We start from the raw sequence: 22,402 nt of genomic DNA, 5'->3' as shown, positions 1-22,402 counted from the left end.
ACTGTAAATTAAAAATGGCAGAATTTTTTTTTTTATGATAAATTTGTAGTGACTGTACTGCCAGATTTAGTTTTTTGCTGAAAAATCCACAGTTGTTTTTACAGTGAAATAATGAAACGGTACCACTGGTATTTTTACAAGTAAAATTCTGCTGACTTATTTTCTGTAAAATGAATGTTTTTTTTTGTTTTTTTTACAGTTCATTACTGTAAATTGAAAAAAACTACCATTATTTCTACATTCTGTAAATGGAAAAAAAACCACTTGAATTGTTACAATAAAATTCTGGCATCTGACCAGCCAATTTTTTTAAACTGTAAAATCTACAATTGCTACCTTTACAGTGCGTTATTGTAAATGGAAAAAACAGTACTACTGTCATTTTTACGGTACTGAGCTACTAAAATCTGACTTTTTGACAGTAGAAACAAGTTCCAAAGTGTGGTGATGAGGAATGAATAAAATATTTTGTGGGAAGCGAAGTTTTCAGTACCTGAGGCGAAGAACAGGACGGGTTGTTTATGGGGCCTGGTGTAGCCATTATACAAGACATCTGCTTCTCCATCTGAAAAATACATAAAGGACACAAAAATGCAAAAGGTCACATGCTTTGTTTTTCCACACTTGTGATGAAGAGTGAATCTCTCTGTCGGCCGTGAATGTTTCCCAAAAGGGCATCTCGACTCCCACTCCCACAGATATGGTGGCATAAAGCATAAAGCCACCACACGTACCGTACTTACAGACATGTGCTGAGCAGATGCCCCTTGCATGGCGGGGTCGGGCAGCGTGCCCGGCAGGGAGGCTGGCAGCGGCTGACGGTGTCTGTTGCGCATGTGGAGCAGGGAGGAGGAGGACGGGGGGCTGGGAACGGGCCTGTGGTCAGCCAGACAGAAAGAGGGGCAGAGACAGAGTGCACATTGACACGTCTTTATGGAAGATCAAATAAGAGAGATGGCATATACTGTACTCACAGGACACAATATTAGGTACACCTCCAAATTCTATGACTTGTGGTTAAAAAAAGAAAACTTTTTTTTTTTAAATATATGTTGGTTACCTTGAAAGAGGCAACATTTATTTATATATATATATATATCCATCCATCCATTTTCTACCGCTTATTCCCTTTTGGGGTCGCGGTGTGTGTGTGTACATATATATATATATATATATATATATATATATATATATATATATATATATATATATATATATATATATATATATATATATATATATATATACACACACACTCATATATATATATATATATATATATATATATATATATATATATATATATATATATATATATATATATATACATATATATATAATATATATACACACATATATATACACACACATATATATACATAGACATATACATACACACACACACATATATATATTTATACACATATATATATATATATACACACACATATATATATAGACATATACATACACACACACACATATATATATATACATACATATATATATATATACATACATATATATATATATATATATATATATATATAAAAATGTGTATATATATGTGTATGTACGTATGTATAATATGTATGTGTGTGTGCATTTATGTTTATATGTATGTATAATACATACGAATGTGTGTGTGCATATATGTTTATATGTGTATATAATTGTGTGATCAGTACTCGATAAAATTTAAAAAAATAAATACAAATTAAACGAACCCTATACATTTCTTATTATACTTAAACGAATCACTTGAATTGATACCTACAGTTAGATTGAATAAAAAGCAAAATATTCTAAGACTGAATCAATCTTAAGTGTAATTTTACATCTCGTAGTGTCGGTAAATGGGCTTGATAATGAAAATTGGAAACAAATTACAATTTAATTAAAAATTTTGAATATATATTCTTACATGCAAAATGTAGTAATAACACTAATCATACCTATATTTGGACTTTGGACAAAGAGGTTTTAAAGATACCCAAATAAGTATTAATATTCAATACTTAATTAGAATAGTTATAGTATTAAGTGTAGCAGGAGGTCCCAAACTTTTGGACTTGGGGCCCCATTGGGCTTTAACAATTTGGCTGAAGTAACCATATATATATATATATATATATATATATATATATATATATATATATATATATATATAATCTTATATGTGTACATATTATATTTATTATATTAATACAATGGATATATATAATTAATATAATTGGATATTAAGAGTATGTGAAAGTTTGACTCCGACCTTGTTTACTTCTGTGACGACCTCCTTAAAGTTTTGTAATCAATCAAAAATATCAAGCAGCTAAAATGTGCCAAATATGAAGAAGTGTGGAGAGTGTTCAGCATTTTTCCCATCATGCGTTGTAATGGATTTAAATGGGTGTCATTTAGATTTGTTTGTGGTGCATAGACGTTTTTTATAATATCCTCAAACTTCAGTGAGCAGGTTGTGTTATGTGCGACCACGTGTGTTGACATTTCGTGTTGGTTAGATTTTGTGTTGGTTAGATTGTTTGCATTGGGTCACATAAGTAAATGCTGTGCATAGTTCCATTCAGGGTGAACAACTCACGTTGTCCACCAGATGGCGACTAAATAGCAGCATCAAAAGCGTTAAACTACTATAGTAGATGCATTCTTTAACAGACTCAGGACGTCCGCAGGCTGTAGTTTGGACAACCCTGAAATATGGTAATAATACTTGACCTCAATGTTTTTACTGTTCGAGATGTCAGACTGAGCTGAACTGTATAAATGTCACTGTATTTTAATTTTCAGTTGTAACAATACTCATGATAGTACTGTTAGTTGTACTTATGTGTTTATGATGAAAGTGAGTATTATGATGTAAGCGAGGGCTTTGGAGTGAGAGAAGAAGCTAACAAAACTATGGTTCTCTGTGCTGACCTGACCACAGTGGCCGTCCGCCAGCGGGACAGCGTGGGCCTCCACGGCCGCGCTGAGGTCATCGCTGATGACGTCATTGCTGATGATGTCATGAATCGGAGGCATGCGGACCGTTTAGCTTTACTGGGAAACTCAGACGGAGCCGAGAGCAGCGTTTCTTGAAGGTAACCACAACAGTTCTAGCGGGCCTTCGGGCAGGCGGCCAAGGAACCAGGTTGCTATGGAAACTAACGCTCAACACAAGAGGAAACAGACAGTCGATCCATGGCTGATGTAGCAACACTTGCACTGAGCTGCTTTTATGGACACGCTGCTTTCTTCTCTGCTGCCACTGCATGTTCCCCACCTTCAGGTCCGCTGGGGCCTTTGCGCCAGGCCACTGGTCACGCCGCCTCATTTTATGTGGCCCGCCATGTATATTTGTGCCACTCACTACGTCATTTTATGGGACACGCCAGGTCACACAGTGTCGTAATTTAATGTGGCCCGCCACTTTTTTTAAAGTGGTACGTGTGGTCATCTGTTGTGGTCTGTCCTATCATTTTCTGTGGCAGCCACAGAAAATTTTATGTATGTCATTTAAGTGGGCAGCCACATCATTTTATGTGGCCTGCCACATTTTTTATGTGGCCTGCCATCCAATTTTGTGTGAACCACCACATCATTTTATGAGACCTGCCAGATCGTTTTAACCGGTCCGCCACAGTGATATATGTGGCCTGCAACACCATTTTATATGGTCCGTGTCCTCATTTATTGTGGACCACCATGTCATTTTAAGTGGTCCGACACGTCATTTTTTTGTGGTCTGCAACATTTTTTAAATGGCCCGCCTTGTCATTTTAATTGATTCTTCACAATATTACAAGTGGCCTACCCCGGTGCAAACAACCTTCCCTAGTCATGACACAAAAAATGCAACCAAAACAAAAAGTCAACTCACATGCTCACACTGCTCACTGAGCTGTGTGGATATTATAAAAAAATACAAGCACAACATATATTTCAAAATTAAACCCTTTTAAATCCATTACAATGCATGATGGGAAAATGCAAAACATGCTCCACAATTACCCATATTTGGCGCATTTTAGCTATTGATATTTCCGATTGATTACAAAACTTTAAGGATGTCGTCACGGAAGTAAACAAGGTAGTCGAACTTTCACATACTTAATATTCAAGTATTATTATTAATTTTATATCTATTATATCAATATAATATGTACACATGTATGTATGTAGGCTATGTGTGTGTGTGTGTGTGTGTGTGTGTGTGTGTGTGTGTGTGTGTGTGTGTGTGTGTATATATATAGTTACTTTACATGCAGTCGAACTTTGGTCCCCCAGCCCAATGTGGCCCCCAAGTCAAAGGGTTTGGACAGCCCTGATCTAGTCCTATCTGTCTGTTGAACGGTTTCATAATAGAGCAGCATGGAAGCTACTGGGGCACACAGGGACTCCAGTCCAGATCTAGACCACCACAACCATGACTCATGTGCATGATCAGGCTGTCTTTAGTTGTAAGTATCAGTTGTCACTCTTTATAATATTTTGTGCCGACTCACCCTGAGTGTGAGAGCGTGGAAGGGGCCTGGGTGCAGACTGACCCCAACTGCGAGGAGGACACCGCTTGCTGGGCAGCCAAGCTGCAGCTCGGGCCCATCAGGGGGCCATGGGGCTGGGGGTGCTGCAGGCCGTGATGATGTGGCGGTGGTGGCGGCTGGTGATGGAGCTGCGGTTTCAGCTGGTGCTGATTCATACAAGAAGACCCATTGTGGGACACCGTCTGCAGGAGCAAGAAAACAAGTGGAAGTGTGTCGACTTGTCATTAGACAGCAGATGCAGCACACAGTAGGAATAGTAGTTGAGGTGTGTGGGAGTGGCCTGGTTGTTAAAGGGGACACAACTTTTTAATTGCTTGGACACACACGTTCCAGTGTCTGGAGAGCCCAACCACCAAGTCTGCAATTACACATCCCAGTCCTTTTTGTTTTGCTCAGAAAGTGTGTCTTCAAACAAGCCGTTCAGATACCTAACAATCTGGCTAAGACCACCCACAACATCCCAGGCACAGATCTGCCTGTGTCCGCCATATTGACTGATATCATCACTTGAATATCAAAGAGGATTCATCTTATTTACCATTGCTTATTCTTCCTGCCAGGGTTCCAGATCGTCGATCGCTTTAGAGGACTGTTTGAAGGTTGACAACTCAAGTCTTGAGGGCTGGTTTCTGGGAGAAACTTTGATTTCAGCGTGCAACGTTTTGCTAAACACCGCTTCTCTTGTCCCACACCCTGATCGCTTCACATCCATTCACATCAGAATTGCGATTCTCGTTATGATTGTAATCTGATTCATCATTTTCAGGAATCAGTTTTAAAAAAAACGTTGTCCACGCTTACTCTCGGCGTATATACAGTCGTGGTCAAAAGTTTACATACACTTGTAAAGGACATAATGTCATGGCTGTCTTGAGTTTCCAATCATTTCTACAACTCTTATTTTTTTGTGATAGAGTAATTGGAGCACATACTTGTTGGTCACAAAAAACGTTCATCAAGTTTGGTTCTTTTATGAATTTATTATGGGTCTACTGAAAATGTGAGCAAATCTGCTGGGTCAAAAGTATACATACAGCAATGTTAATGTTTTGGTTACATGTCCCTTGGCAAGTTTCACTGCAATAAGGCGCTTTTGGTAGCCATCCACAAGCTTCTGGTTGAATTTCTGACCACTCCTCTTGACAAAATTGGTGCAGTTCAGCTAAATTTGTTGGTTTTCTGACATGGACTTGTTTCTTCAGCATTGTCCACACGTTTAAGTCAGGACTTTGGGAAGGCCATTCTAAAACCTTAATTATAGCCTGATTTAGCTATTCCTTTACCACTTTTGACGTGTGTTTGGGGTGATTGTCCTGTTGGAACACCCAACTGCGCCCAAGACCCAACCTCCGGGCTGATGATTTTAGCTTGTCCTGAAGAATTTGGAGGTAATCCTCCTTTTTCATTGTCCCATTTCCTCTCTGTAAAGCACCAGTTCCATAGGCAGCAAAACAGGCCCAGAGCATAATACTACCACCACCATGCTTGACGGTAGGAATGGTGTTCCTGGGATTAAAGGCCTCACCTTTTCTCCTCCAAACATATTGCTGGGTATTGTGGCCAAACAGCTACATTTTTGTTTCATCTGACATCACATGGACAAAGATAAGACCTTCTAGAGGAAAGTTCTGTGGTCAGTTAAGAAGACTTGTAGGAACGCGTTTGATCCGTGGTAAAGTTCCATAAAATGTGGGATGTTTTCTAAATTACATTCAGAAATCTGCAATTATTTCATTAGGTCTGAACAGGTTCAATCAGTCTAATGAATGCAAGCGCATGCTTGCGATGGGGAAAAATTTAAGAGTCGCGCTGGACAATGGGCTGAAAACTTTAAACTCGTTGGCTAGTGCTCTCGACTCTCAATCAGGGGACACAGGTTTGAGCCAGAGTCAAGTGTTACCTGTTTGCTTCTCTCCTCTTCCTGCGCCTGCAGAAACTCCTCCTCAATCTCCTTGAACAGACCGACTTCGTCACAGTTCTGCAAAAACCGGGTGGGAGTCGGCGTCTGGTCTAGATGGGGAGGGGTTGTTTACATGCAAGAACACAAGGATTTGTCATCAAAGATTGTCCATGGGTTGCTTATTTGTTTGATAAATCAAATCTCTGAGTCTCAAACTCTCTTTTTTTATTACGGTAGATAGCATCAGTCTGCCTCTCTAAGTCATCTAAACATGCAGGGGTCAAGGGTCAGCTGGCTCTTTGTATTGAGGAGAGATTCTCTGCATGATTCTTGAAGGGCTATAGAAACATCATAAGGGGATTTTCACGATCTCTACAACAATCTTTCTTAACCATACCGCCAGGGCCCATTGTTGTGCTGCCAGCTGCGGTCTGTATGGGCCGCAGCGTACTCAGCTGTAATACACTTTTCCACCACTTGTGGCAGTAATGACAATAAATGATAAATGGGTTATACTTGTATAGCGCTTTTCTACCTTCAAGATACTCAAAGCACTTTGACAGTATTTCCACATTTACCCATTCACACACACATTCACACACTGATGGCAGGAGCTGCCATGCAAGGCGCTAACCAGCACCCATCAGAGGCAAAGGGTGAAGTGTCTTGCCCAAGGACACAACGGACGTGACTAGGAAGGTAGAAGGTGGGAATTGAACCCCAGTAACCAGCAACACTCCGATTGCTGGCACAGCAACGCCGTCCCCTGCACAATATCATCCATCCATCCTTTTTCTACCGCTTGTCCCTTTTGGGGTGGCGGGGGGTGCTGGAGCCTATCTCAGCTGCATTCAAACAGAAGATATTTCATTTTACTTAAATTGTATTGACAGTTTAAGAAACTTGTATATTACTTTTTATTTATTTGTTTTATTTTAAATGTATTTAAATGTGCAAATATTTCCTTTACATTTATTTTATTAATGTAGTAATTTTGTTAGTCATAGAAGTTTCTTAAGCGCAAAAATAATGATTAAAGTGGTGAGTCAGTATTTTCATTTCACTTAAATTGTATTGACAGTTTATTTAAGAAATTAATTAAAATTTATTTTATTAATGTAGTAATTTTGTCAAAGTCATAGAGAAGTTTCTTAAGCGCAAACATGATTTAAGTGGTAAAACTATTTTCATTTCACTTAAATTTTATTGACAGTTTAATTAGGAAACTTGTAAAATATTTTTGTTTACTATTAATTTTGCTTGAATTTTTTATTTTAGCAGTCTGACGCTTGTCATACAGAATTTTCTCAAGTGCAAAAATGATGACTCCATTTTCATTTAATTGACATTTTAGCGAAAAAAACATAATATATTATTATTTTATATTAATTTAGTTGGATTTTATTTATTTTAGCGCTGCTTAACAGTATGAACATTTTTTAAATCAGTTTTTGAGTCCTTTCTTTCGCAGTATATATGGATAGACTTTTTTTTTTATTATCCCACAACGGGGAAATTATTTTTGTAATCAGCCTGACCTAAGCCTTGATGATATCTGTGATTAAGAGATGCTTTATGACAAGGTTGTAAACTAAAAGTATGTTAGATATAAGATATAATTATCGAATATTCAGTGTTAATATTTGAGTGGTCCTCCGTAGTGGAAAAGTTGGGCCCCGAGTTCTAAAAGATGCTCTACAGTATGTCCAGGCAGACAGTGGTTTCTATGGTTACAGAGCCATGACAACGAAGACAGGTTCTGATTTGTCATCTCAAAAGAACCTTAATCTCTTGCAGTGTTTTGAATGGAAAGTAGCCTTTTTATTGCTGGTGACTTCACTTCTATTCCTCTTATCTGGTGCAGGATAGCATGCACGCCACGACACGGGTACACTATCTGAAGAAGAAGAGTGTTATCGGATTTTTACGGTGTTAAGTACAGTAGCGTTACACTGTTTACAAAGAATTCCCCATGCACTTTGTCGCGCCCTCACCGGTAAAAGTGTCCGTCTTGATGGCGCAGAACCTGAGGGTCATCTCATGTTTGTGTCTGTGCATGAGTAGGTGCTCCTCAAACTGGAAGCGCTGCAGCACAGCAACAGCATGACAAGGAAATCAACAGCTGTATGACACAAAACGGCAACTTTCTTTTATGTGGCGTCTTTGACTGTACGTCACAAAATCAATCTTCATTTGGTCACCCGGCAAGAACAGGTCTGCCTGTTAGCGCATGATGCAGGTGTAAAAAGCAACTGACCTGAGAGCAGCCAGGGGCCCCGCACGCATAAGGCCGGTCCTGTTTGTCATTCATGTCATACGCAAGCCTACACAGAGCAAGCAAGAGAAAGAGAGAGAGAGAGAGAGAGAATGAGGGCAGTGTGTTTAGCAGCAGGATAATCACACTGTATGCGAGGAACTATCTTTACTCATCTTACAGTCGCTGTATTGTGATGTCAAGCAAGAGGCATTCACTCTTCTGTTTTTCAAGGGAGGAAGATCATACAACCTCAGCTACTTTTAAAAAAAACATTTGTTTATGTGGTTTTGAGCCACATAAGTGACAGGAACAGTCAAACACATCAAATGCTGATCACCCCCACCCCAACAAGTAACAAAAAACAACAACACAATAATAATTAAATAAAAACAAATTAGGGAAAAAAAAAGAAAAAAAAACCCTGCAGATATCAACATAAAACTAGAGACAGCTGCATCCCTGAATGGCCCCAGAGAAAAACATCAACCAACAAGCATACAAAAGGCTCATAAACAACCCGCAATTGTGTTTCAATCGGGGTAAATTGGAGATCAGTCTTTCCGACATATTTACAACCTCAGCTACTTGTTTGAATCATTTCTTTACTGTGAGAAATGAACATAGAATATAAAATTTTTCGGACTATAAGTCGCTCCGGAGTATAAGTCGCACCGGCCGAAAATGCATAATAAAGAAGGAAAAAAACATATACGTATAAGTCGCATTTTTTGGGGAAATGTACTTGATAAAATCCAACACCAAGAATAGACATTTGAAAGGCAATTTAAAATAAATAAAGAATAGTGAACAACAGGCTGAATAAGTGTACGTTATATGAGGCATATATAACCAACTGAGAACATGCCTGGTATGTTAACGTAACATATTATGGTAAGAGTCATTCAAATAACTATAACATATAGAACATGTTATACGTTTACCAAACAATCTGTCACTCCTAATCGCTAAATCCCATGAAATCTTATACGTCTAGTCTCTTACGTGAATGAGATAAATAATATTATTTGATATTTTACGCTAATGTGTTAATCATTTCACACATAAGTCGCTCCTGAGTATAAGTCTCACCCCCGGCCAAACTATGAAAAAAAACTGCGACTTATAGTCCGAAAAATACGGTATGTATTTTTTTTTAGGCGTGAAGAAACCAGAAATGATGATGCAAAATGGGTTTTATGAAGTCAGAACAGAACAGCAAGTGTCACTGAGCAATGGAAGGGGCACGCGAACAGCCAATCGCGTAACAGTATCAACTACCAAGTTTGGTTGCGCCGTCTTTCTGTCTTGCTGTGGATTCTCTGCACAGAGTGTCTCAAATCTGCATCTACCTTCAAATATACCGCAATTGTTTTATTACCTTAGCCGTGCTCATCCTCCCTGGCAACCAGACATCTTCTCCACTGATAAAATAGCACCCCTAGTAAGTTGGACCTTAATTTACTGTATTTATTGGCAGGCTTAATAAATAAGTCATAAAAAGTATAAATAATTATCGATCAATATAAAAAAAACCTACATCTTGATATAGTTTTCAGCCATATCGCCCAACCCTAATTCCAAACATGGTGGCGAATGCTTTGGCCAGAGAAGCAAACGATCCCTTTTGGTGCAAGAATAGCACGTTTATGGATGGTCTCATTCATCCAGGTCATGGTAGTCTTAGGGCGTTCAATCGATTGCAACTGGACTGTTCCGTTTGTCTTAGACCACTGCAAGTCAATTCTGTTTTTTTGCCCATATGTAACCTGTATTGGATTTTTTCATGTCAATGTGAACAGTGCAATTCCAAATTTTTCAAATCCGACCAAGGCCCCTTTCGTTTGTGGGTATAAATTGGATATTGTAGTCTGAACGCTCAGGTCGCGTTCATCCGACCAATACGTCATCAAATAGCGATAAATGGCATAATTATTTGCCAAATAGTCGGATACCAAATAAATATTTGACAACAGAGCAGAAAAAGCTGAAAATAAAATGTTTTAGGAACTGTTCATGCAGATAGATTCATGCAGATAGATTTAGTCCAACTAGGACCATATCTTACCACTCTTAGCCTATGAGCTAGTCTGACTAGAACTAAGACTAAATCTGCTCACGATTAGTTAAATCTAGTCCGAGTTTTAGTCGGAAAATATCTGACCAATCTAATTATATGAGCTAGTTGAACTAGCTCGGACTAAATCTGACCAATCTAAGTTTCCTCATACTCAGATTTAGATTGGTCAGACCTCGTCCTAGTTTTAGTCGGACTAGCTCTGACTAATTTAACCCTATGAGCAAGTTCTGATGGGACAAGTTTTTATACTTTGATCGGTCAGATCTCATCCTAGTTTTCGTCGGACTGAATCCGACCAATCTAAGTCTGTGAGCTGATGAAGCCTGCCCAGATGAGAGGCGAAACGTCTTCTATGACAAGTTGCATTGAATTGAAGTATAATTGAAGTATGAACTGAGTATATACTGTACGTAGCACATGTAGCTAATCAGTTTATCAAACTGAATTAAAGAATACAACTGTCCAACCATGTAACGGGATGGAAAAGACACACGCTTGCCATGTCTGGCATCAAAATCCATTCATCACAGGATATAAATAACACAACTAGAACACTTGCAGGATGCTAACGCAGGCTGGACCCCACCAGCTCGCCCATGGAGTTATTAAGGCCGGTGATATGATTGTGACTTATGAGGTGTCAAAGCTGCTGGCTTTTCATTTTCCACTCTATAGGCGCCCCCCTGTGACCTCCTGGCCTCAGTCGCAGCTTCGCAGTCCATGCCTCCAATTTTCAGTTCAGTATTGTCCACAACTGTTGCTGTTTTTGGCTCCTTTGGACGGTCCCTAATAGGGCGGAGCTCGACCTACTGCAGTCTTTCTCATGATGAATGCTCGGTCGTGCAACTTGTTGATAGAAGCAAGGCAGGGTGCGCTGCTTGGCTGCAACCAGCAGAGGCACTGCAGATTCCGTCTTAACTAGGATAGACTTTAATTGTTAGCTAGAGGGAGTTGAGTGACATCAATGCCTGCTTGAAAAACCTTGGTATGGAAACAGGAGTTCAGAACATTCAGCGAGAGTTATAAAGTAAAATTATCATTTGGAGCCCCCCCAAGCCCCCTACCCAAAAGTAGATTTTCACGGTTGTGAAATGTTAGTATTGTAGTGCTATAATGTCACACTATCCACAGTATTTTCCAGACTACAGAGCACACCGTATGTAAGCCGCACCCACTAGTTTTTAGAAGAAGAAAATATTTTTCTATATAAGTTACATATATAAATGTTGTGAAATTAGTTATTTACACGGAAATATTTAGTAAATATTTATTTACATACCTTAATTGTTTCCAAACGGTGTCTGTAGGACGACAGTAAAACGGCTGATCGAACAAAACAGAAGTCATCGTCATGGACCCACTTGCTGCGAAAGCTAGCTCTCCAATCAGCTAAACAGACTCTATAACTCCACGGTGACATTTTAGTGAATTTACAAAACTGAAACAATACAAAAATAATTCCATTGTAAGTTAATACTTACACAGACACTCGCAAACGTTTTAGCATATTCGCTAATGTTAGCTTGATTACATTACGATAGCACGTACAAATATACATGAAAACACTCCTACAGACATAAAACATGGGACGGTTTGGTACGTAAGAATTTTTATATTGTAAAACTTACAAACGTTGCTTGGAGTGATGAATGAAGAATCAATACGAATAGAAAGGCTATGGACGACTAGAAGACCGAACGGCACTTGTACTTCCAGTTGAAAGCACTAGTCTAAACACAAGGGCAATGCAGCACTGCAGCACTTGCAGTGAACGAACTCGTTCAAAAGACGGCACCATAGCACAAACAATAACACAGTAGAATTTGCTTGTTTTTTGTTCTTTTACTTTTAGAATTATGGCCGTCAGCGAAGAACAATCCATAAATTAGCCACACCGTTTTATAAGCCTAAGGGTTCAAAGCGCAGAAAAAAAGTAGCGGCTTATAGTCCAGAGTGTACGGTAGTCAATGTAGCTGTTAGCAGCCTACTCACATATCTCGAGGTGGAATAACAAGCCGGATCAGGATTTGACAGTGGAAACACTGCTCTAGAGCCAAGGGTTTTAAAGTGTGAAGTGGGCCTTCTCACCCAGGTGCAGCAGCTTGAGGAAAATAAAGAAAACTTAAAGGGATGGCAGGGTTTAAAGCAGGAATCTCAGACTCAATTTGGACTAAGTATTCCCTTCAGAATCGCGTTTTACTCTTGTGACTCAATTAAACTACTTCTACCAGTAGATATAATGAAGTTGTGTAATTAAGTCGTCATAAATGTAAAATTGAAGGTAAAATGTACTATTTAGACGCTGTCTAGTTCCCCAAGAGATGGTCCCAGCATACTTGCCAACCTTGAGACCTCCAATATCGGGAGGTGGGGGGTAGGGAGGGGGGGGGGGGGGGGGGGCGTGTTTGGGGGCGTGGTTATTTACCGCTAGAATTCACCAACTCAAGTATTTCATATATATATATATATATATATATATATATATATATATATATATATATATATATATATATATATGTATATGTATATGTATATATATATATATATATATATATATATATATATATATATATATATATATATATATATATATATATGTATGAAATACTTGACTTTCAGTGAATTCTAGCTATATATATATATTTATTTTATTTACATAAAAGAAATACTTGAATTATCTATCCATTAGATGGCAGTATTGTCCTGTTTAACTTCTCCGTTCATGACTGAGAAATCATTTTGGCCAGCGTGTTCAATGGAGAAGTCTGTTCTACATATTTACAGGCAACATACACCTTCCCCTTCGAACTGTCCTGGATGAACTGAAATTCTTGTTTCCATTCGTTTTGGAACTTGCAAGCGTATTTCTATTGTGGGAAAGCGGACGTGAGAATAGGCTGTCCCCACTCAGTCTCAGGTCCGCATTGAGCTGGAGGGGGCGTGGCCTCCAGCTCCGGCTGAATACCGGGAGTTTGTCGGGAGAGGCGCTGAATAACGGGATTCTCCCGCTAAAAACGGGAGGGTTGGCAAGTATGGGTCCCAGACACTTCAGCTTGCTTATAGCAAGTTGCTTTTCCTGTTTGTTGTGCTGTCATTTTTGTGTTTGCACAGTTCTAGTGCAGTGTGGAAAAGATCTATCGATTTTATGGTAGGAAACCGGCAGCTAAGTTGTCAGAATTTTACCGTTTTTTTCAAACACAGAATTGCTGTAAATTGAAACACGGTCCCACTGTTATTTTGGGACTGAGCTACCATTTTTTTTACTGTTAAATCCATGAATGGTAGGGCTCTGAATATTTGGCCACCACACGATTCAATTCTTGGGGGTAACGATTCGATTCAGAATCGATAATTCTTAACATTGGGTGCCTGTTTTATGATGAACTACATTCCTCCATAAAATAGCCAAACAGCTCTGATATTATATTATATGTTTATATTACTTAAAAGAAAACTGGTTTGGTTTAATAAAATCCTACCGAAACATTTAATAAAGTCAAATAAGGCAAAAAGAGAAGTATCCCACACTTGTCTTTTCTAAAGTAAATCTGAACAGCAGCTATAGATCATCTACATCAATAATATGATTTGTCTGAGTGGCTGGACAGGACAGATTTTTAAAAAAAAATAAAAAATAAAAATAAAAAAAAGCTTTTTGATTATTTGGAATCGATTAAAAATAGTTACAAAAAAGAATCGCGATGCATGCAAAAATGTATATTTTTTGTCAACCCTAGTAAAAGGGAATACGATACCACTGTTATTTTTACGGTAAAAAGACAGAGCTGCTATTTTTTATTGTTAAAATCTACTGACTTCTTTTTTTTTACAGTGTACAAACCCCGTTTCCATATGAGTTGGGAAATTGTGTTGGATGTAAATATAAACAGAATACAATGATTTGCAAATCCTTTTCAACCCATATTCAATTGAATGCACTACAAAGACAAGATATTTGATGTTCAAACTCATAAACTTTTTTTTTTTTTTGGCAAATAATAATTAACTTAGAATTTCATGGCTGCAACACGTGCCAAAGTAGTTTGGAAAGGGCATGTTCACCACTGTGTTACATGGCCTTTCCTTTTAACAACACTCAGTAATCGTTTGGGAACTGAGGAGACACATTTTTGAAGCTTCTCAGGTGGAATTCTTTCCCATTCTTGTTTGATGTACAGCTTAAGTTGTTCAACAGTCCGGGGGTCTCCGTTGTGGTATTTTAGGCTTCATAATGCGCCACACATTTTCAATGGGAGACAGGTCTGGGCTACAGGCAGGCCAGTCTAGTACCCGCACTCTTTTACTATGAAGTCACGTTGATGTAACATGTGGCTTGGCATTGTCTTGCTGAAATAAGCAGGGGCGTCCATGGTAACGTTGCTTGGATGGCAACATATGTTGCTCCAAAACCTGTATGTACCTTTCAGCATTAATGGCGCCTTCACAGATGTGTAAGTTACCCATGTCTTGGGCACCAATACACCCCCATACCATCACAGATGCTGGCTTTTCAACTTTGCGCCTATAACAATCCTCTTTGGTCCGGAGGACACGACGTCCACAGTTTCCAAAAACAATTTGAAATGTGGACTCGTCAGACCACAGAACACTTTTCCACTTTGTATCAGTCCATCTTAGATGAGCTCAGGCCCAGAGAAGCCGACGGCGTTTCTGGGTGTTGTTGATAAACGGTTTTCGCCTTGCATAGGAGAGTTTTAACTTGCACTTACAGATGTAGCGACCAACTGTAGTTACTGACAGTGGGTTTCTGAAGTGTTCCTGAGCCCATGTGGTGATATCCTTTACACACTGACGTCGCTTGTTGATGCAGTACAGCCTGAGGGATCGAAGGTCACGGGCTTAGCTGCTTACGTGCAGTGACTTCTCCAGATTCTCTGAACCTTTTGATGATATTACGGACCGTAGATGGTGAAATCCCTAAATTCCTTGCAATAGCTGGTTGAGAAAGGTTTTTCTTAAACTGTTCAACAATTTGCTCACGCATTTGTTGACAAAGTGGTGACCCTCGCCCCATCCTTGTTTGTGAATGACTGAGCATTTCATGGAATCTACTTTCATACCCAATCATGGAACCCACCTGTTCCCAATTTCCCTGTTCACCTGTGGGATGTTCCAAATAAGTGTTTGATGAGCATTCCTCAACTTTATCAGTATTTATTGCCACCTTTCCCAACTTCTTTGTCACGTGTTGCTGGCATCAAATTCTAAAGTTAATGATTATTTGCAAAAAAAAAATTGTCACACTTTGAACAATCCTGCTCCAGAGGAGTCATCTTTATGGTCAATACATATTACTTTAAAAACATATATATATTTTTATGTGAAAGAGATGATGCGGGGTCATGGCTGCATGCGTGATGTGCGAAGGCCACAGGTGATGTTATTCCCATGGAGGGGGGGGGATTGTCACTTGGTAGAACGACAAAAAGCTGATTAAAGGAGGCGGCACGTGGCAGATAGAGAAAGAAGATGTCCCAATGAATGGAAGAGAAAAGGAATGAGGGCAGGAGGTGGCAGAGTGCAGGGCGGGTTGCACCGGCGGCGTATAGTCCTGACAGGTTTGAACCTGCTTCAGCCCCCATTTTCCAACCATTGACGAGTCGAGGTGACTTCATACAGTAGGTGTGTGTGTGTGCGTCAGGTAGTTGGACCGAACATTTACCATTAGTTCACAGCACTTTTTCACAGTAAAATACATTTACTGTAACATTCCAACAAATGACTGTAAAAATTACAATAACCCCTACAGTTCACATCTGTGTCACAATACATTACTGTAAACATTGCTGTGGAAATAATGCAATTATTAGCTAAGATTTTGTTGTAAATTGACAAGAATTGATTTTTACGGTGTAGATGATGGATACAGGAGATGAACTGTATACAAAATTACCAGGATTTCACAGCATTTTACGGTAATGAAAATGTACCGTAACATTATACATATATGTACTGTATATTATATAATAGTCCCCTTATATTTCACAGCAATTAACTGTTATTTCACAAGGCATTACTGTAAATGTTTCTGTAAAAGTAATGCAATTATCAGCCAGCATTTGCTGTGAATTACCGTATTTTTCGGAGCATAAATCGCTCCGGAGTATAAGTCGCACCGGGCGGAAATGCATAATAAAGAAGGAAAAAAACATATATAAGTCGCACTGGAGTATAAGTCGCACTTTTTGGGGAAATGTATTTGATAAAACCCAACACCAAGAATAGACATTTGAAAGGCAATTTAAAATAAATAAAGAATAGTGAACAACAGGCTGAATAAGTGTACGTTATATGAGGCATAAATAACCAACTGAGAACGTGCCTGGTATGTTAACGTAACATATTATGGTAAGAGTCATTCAAATAACTACAACATATAGAACATGCTATACGTTTACCAAACAATCTGTCACTCCTAATCGCTAAATCCCATGAAATCTTATACGTCTAGTCTCTTACCTGAATGAGCTACCATATTTCCTTGAATTAGCGCACCGGCGGTAATTAATTTAAAACCTCTTCTCACCCTGGCGCTTACCAAAAACATGCGGTAAATTTAGGCATGCGTTTATAAATTTGAGTGTGATGTAAGGATAATCATGACATCGCTTAATGCCGCAATAAAATTTAAAGCACAATGAATCATCCCGGGAGTTCTTTTTGTTTGGGTCTGAAAAGGCAATTATAACGTGACACTCTTTATTTGTACAAGGGGCCATTCAACAATTACGTACACATTTTTCTCCAGGATTTTGACCCCATCCCCCGTACTACTATACAAAGGATGGTACTTAATTGTGCGCATTTCCCCCCCAGGATTTTGACCCCCAACCCCACCCCCCTTTGCATACGTAAGTGTTGAATGGCTCCCAAGTGCCTGCGTGACGTGTCACTTGTTTTGTACTGTATACCAGTGCAAAAAAATACGCTGAAAGAACATTTGCAATACCCCGAACTGCCGGGTAACGCTAAAAACGTAGTAGGTACGTGACTTACCCGGCGGTAATTCTAGGCATGTGCTAATTATTTTGCGAAACGAGTTTGACCCTGCGGTAAATGGTGTCATGCGCATACTATATACCCGGCGGCAATTCAAGGAAATACGGTAAATAATATTATTTGATATTTGACGCTAATGTGTTCATAATTTCACACATAAGTCGCTCCTGAGTATAAGTCGCACCCTTGGCCAAACTATGAAAAAAACTGCGACTTATAGTCCGAAAAATACGGTACAGTGATTTTTTTTTATAACACAGATAAGATAGATATGACTCAGTGTACAGTTTGTGCCACTCTGGTCTCGTCCAGCAGCACTTGGAAAAGCAGCAGAGTCAGCACATTTCCAGCAGAACCTTCTGTCAGACTGATCGATGCAGGGTGACGTCACCTTTTCAAATACATAAATCCAACAACCGTTTTGCACCAGATTCTCATTTGGAATAATAACGGAACTCATACACGGCAGCTGTGCTTTTTTGTGTGTTTGTATAATATATTAATACAGAAGTGGGAGTAGGATGACAAAGAGGCATGCACAATAAGACATAAAAATAATGCATACTAACTTCCTGTTGTTGCCGGATGTCAACATCGCATTTGGAGTTCATTCAAATCAAAAATAGGCAGATGAATCAAATCCTCAAGTTTCTCCGGGATGGAATCCGGTGTGTTTCCGCTCCATAAAGTTCCATAAAAGCCAAAAAAAAGAAGTAACGGCGAAGCGCGTCCGTGCTGTCATAGACGCGCACGCCCCTCAAATAGACCACCGGCCGGCGTAGAGGCTCCTGCGGGACAGCGGAGAAACTTTCAAAATGTCCCCCCCAACAAAGTGACAAAACAAGCGGACAAGTGCAAGGAAAGCGCGTAGAAGTTGGTGAGTTTGCGAGTGAGAGCACGGAGCGGCATAGCCTACCTTCAGACGGACAAGCGGCGCGGAGAACCACGTTGGACTGGCGCGGGATTACAATACGTTCTATTTACAGATGCATTACATCATCCCCCGTGACGTCATGCGGGATTCCTGAACTTCTAAATCATTGTACGGAGAGAGAGGAGGGCGGGTGAGGGGGGTTGGGGGATGACGGAGGGGGGCGGGGCTTAGAGTCGCACCAGCTGGTTGGAGGGGAAGTGAAGACACCGGAGGTCGAACTGCACGCTCACGGAGGGGGGGGGGAGACGGGGCACGGAACCGAACCCGCTTCGGGGGAGTCTGCGGCGAGCGTGGCGGGACGTGGCGAAAGTTTGTCGGCGTCAAAATCCAACAGCTTCTCATGTCGTGTGGAAACGGTGATGAGGAAATACAGTGTAGTGCAATGCAGTTGAAAAGTTTGAAGATGTTGTCCATCCATTTTTTTTTACAGCTTGTCCCTTTTGGGGTCCTCGGTGTGCTGAAGCCATTTATATATAAAAAGACGTCATAAATGTTAGTATGGAATTAATATAGCTCATAATGCTCAATAATAACCTTGCCTGAATCTGATTAAAGGGGCTGTTTGTATGGACCCAAAGATTGTTTTTGACACCGAATGTATGCAACTGAATTTTTTGAATGTTTTTTTTTTTTTTTTACATCAAATTATGCTGACAATTTCATTGAAAAAAAACTGTGTTTTAAAATAAAGTTAAAGTACCACTGATAGTCACACACACTCTACATGTGGTGAAATTACTCTCTGCATTTGACCCATCTCCTTGTTCCACCCCCTGGGAGGTGAGGGGAGCAGTGAGCAGCAGCCGTGGCCGCGCTCGGGAATCATTTGGTGATTTAACCATACTTTCCAACCTTGAGACCTCCGAATTCGTGTATATTGTAGCGTCCCGGAAGAGTTAGTGCTGCAAGGGGTTCTGGGTATTTGTTCTGTTGCATTACGGTGCAGATGTTCTCCCGAAATGTGTTTGTCATTCTTGTTTGGTGTGGGTTCACAGTGTGGCGCATATTTGAAACAGAGTTAAAGTTGTTTATACGTCACCCTCAGTGTGACCTGTATGGCTGTTGACCAAGTATAACTTGCATTCACTTACAAACCCTGTTTCCATATGAGTTGGGAAATTGTGTTAGATGTAATTACAAACGGAATACAATGATTTGCAAATCATCTTCAACCCATATTCAGTTGAATATGCTACAAAGACAACATATTTGATGTTCAAACTGATAAACGTTTTTTTTTTTGCAAATAATCATTAACTTTAGAATTTGATGCCAGCAAAACGTGACAAAGAAGTTGGGAAAGGTGGCAATAAATACTGATAAAGTTGAGGAATGCTCATCAAACACTTATTTGGAATATCCCACAGGTGAACAGGCAAATTGGGAACAGGTGGGTGCCATGATTGGGTATAAAAGTAGATTCCATGAAATGCTCAGTCATTCACAAACAAGGATGGGGCGAGGGTCACCACTTTGTCAACAAATGCGTGAGCAAATTGTTGAACAGTTTAAGAAAAACCTTTCTCAACCAGCTATTGCAAGGAATTTAGGGATTTCACCATCTACGGTCTGTAATATCATCAAAGGGTTCAGAGAATCTGGAGAAATCACTGCACGTAAACAGCTAAGCCCGTGACCTTCGATCCCTCAGGCTGTACTGCACCAACAAGCGACATCAGTGTGTAAAGGATATCACCACATGGACTCAGGAACACTTCAGAAACCCACTGTCAGTAACTACAGTTGGTCGCTACATCTGTAAGTGCAAGTTAAAACTCTCCTATGCAAGGCGAAAACCGTTTATCAACAACACCCAGAAACGCCGTCGGCTTCGCTGGGCCTGAGCTCATCTAAGATGGACTGATGCAAAGTGGAAAAGTGTTCTGTGGTCTGACGAGTCCACATTTCAAATTGTTTTTGGAAACTGTGGACGTCGTGTCCTCCGGACCAAAGAGGAAAAGAACCATCCGGATTGTTATAGGCGCAAAGTTGAAAAGCCAGCATCTGTGATGGTATGGGGGTGTATTAGTGCCCAAGGCATGGGTAACTTACACATCTGTGAAGGCGCCATTAATGCTGAAAGGTACATACAGCTTTTGAAGCAACATATGTTGTCATCCAAGCAACGTTACCATGGACGCCCCTGCTTATTTCAGCAAGACAATGCCAAGCCACGTGTTACATCAACCTGGCTTCATAGTAAAAGAGTGCAGGTACTAGACTGGCCGGCCTGTAGTCCAGACCTGTCTCCCATTGAAAATGTATGCCGCATTATGAAGCCTAAAATACCACAACGGAGATTTTCAAATCATTGTATTCCGTTTATAGTGACATCTAACACAATTTCCCAACTCATATGGAAACAGGGTTTGTATGTGTGTGTAAAAGCCGCATATATTGTGTGACTGGGCCGGCACGCTGTTTGTATGGAGGAAAAGCGGACGTGACGACAGGTTGTAGAGGACGCTAAAGGCAGTGGCTTTAAGGCATGCCCCCAATATTGTTGTACGGGTGGAAATCGGGAGAAATTCGGGAGAATGGTTACCCCGGGAGATTTTCGGGAGGGGCACTGAAATTCGTGAGTCTCCCGGGAAAATCGGGAGGGTTGGCAAGTATGGATTTAACCCCCAATTTTAACCCTTGATGCTGAGTGCCAAGCAGGGAGGTAATGGATCCCATTTTTATAATCTTTGGTATGACCCGGCCGGGGTTTGAACTCACGACCTACCGATCTCAGAGCGGACACTCTACCCACTAGGCCAAAATGATTTATACACTGAATTTTTTTCCACGGATTTTTTTCCCATACTGAAGTTACATTTTTCCAAGCACAAAATATAACAAGAACAACATTGGCTCGCTTGTGTTACCATTAGTGGCTAAACAAAACACATTTGTTTTACAATTGCCCTTAGTTTTCACAATTACTAAGCGTATCTAAAGAGATAATCAGGTGTACCGGCCCGGATGAAATAATAGTTTTTTCCGGCAGTCACTCACCCTGAGCACACAGAGAATGTGCAGAGAATGTGCAGCCATGTTGTTGTTCAATGACAACTAATGCTACCTATCCAAATCGCTATTAGATAACAAAACCTGAAGCTAATGTGCGTGCCGGTGTTACGTACGTACGTTGTTGCGTCATTACGTTCCAGAAGCTGTAAGTGGGCGGGATATATTGCATGTAATGCTTTGGAAAGTTAGCGCCCTCTAGGCATCTGTTTAAATGTGGTAAAGGGCCCCTTTAAGAATGTCAAAGACCCCTTCGCAAAATACGAAATCGTTGCACGTGGTTAGCGGAAAAATATATACAGACAAAATGTAAGAATAAATATGTCTGTGCAAGCATTGGACAGAGTTATGTACACATTTCACCTTTGCATCTCATTGCCTATAACTGTAATGCATTCAAGGACCCTCGGGTAAAGTTAGAGGCGTGATTAAATTAAGAATGTCTGAGACTACTGTTTATACAACAACCCTAAACAAAAATACTAAATGTTTTTTCACCTGGATAGCGGCGATAAATATTTAGCTGAAAAGTAAACATATAATAATTCTACCTGCGGCAGCATAGGACAAAGTTATGTACAAGTTTCACTTTTGCATCTCTTTGCCTGTAACTGTGGTGCATTCAAGGACCCTCAGGTAAAGTTAGAGGTGTAAGTGAATT

The 22,402-nt window shown here is 39.9% G+C and overlaps 2 protein-coding genes across 4 annotated transcripts in view; one reads left to right on the top strand and one right to left on the bottom strand.

Annotated features, from left to right (window-relative positions):
• The window catches only part of LOC133635885 (juxtaposed with another zinc finger protein 1), a 104,045-nt gene that overhangs the window by 38,245 nt on the left and 43,398 nt on the right, over nt 1-22,402 (top strand). The window lies entirely within an intron of this gene.
• LOC133635883 (cyclic AMP-responsive element-binding protein 5-like) overlaps nt 1-22,402 on the bottom strand; it is a 56,847-nt gene that overhangs the window by 13,754 nt on the left and 20,691 nt on the right. The window contains exons 1-8 of one of the 2 annotated variants that reach the window (XM_062029302.1): nt 18,712-18,849; nt 18,365-18,583; nt 8,699-8,765; nt 8,436-8,526; nt 6,442-6,551; nt 4,503-4,723; nt 744-876; nt 494-565 (exon numbers count right to left, since the gene is read on the bottom strand). In XM_062029302.1, coding sequence (XP_061885286.1) covers nt 494-565; nt 744-876; nt 4,503-4,723; nt 6,442-6,551; nt 8,436-8,526; nt 8,699-8,765; nt 18,365-18,390 — 720 coding nt within the window. In that variant the 5' untranslated portion in view covers nt 18,391-18,583; nt 18,712-18,849. Of the gene's footprint in view, nt 1-493; nt 566-743; nt 877-4,502; nt 4,724-6,441; nt 6,552-8,435; nt 8,564-8,698; nt 8,766-18,364; nt 18,584-18,711; nt 18,850-22,402 lie in introns of those variants that run through there. The other variant, XM_062029303.1, reaches the window with a different exon arrangement.

Source organism: Entelurus aequoreus, linkage group LG20 (genome assembly GCF_033978785.1).
Source record: "Entelurus aequoreus isolate RoL-2023_Sb linkage group LG20, RoL_Eaeq_v1.1, whole genome shotgun sequence".
NCBI classification, from domain to species: domain Eukaryota; kingdom Metazoa; phylum Chordata; class Actinopteri; order Syngnathiformes; family Syngnathidae; genus Entelurus; species Entelurus aequoreus.
This window is presented reverse-complemented; position numbering and strand designations above follow the sequence as displayed.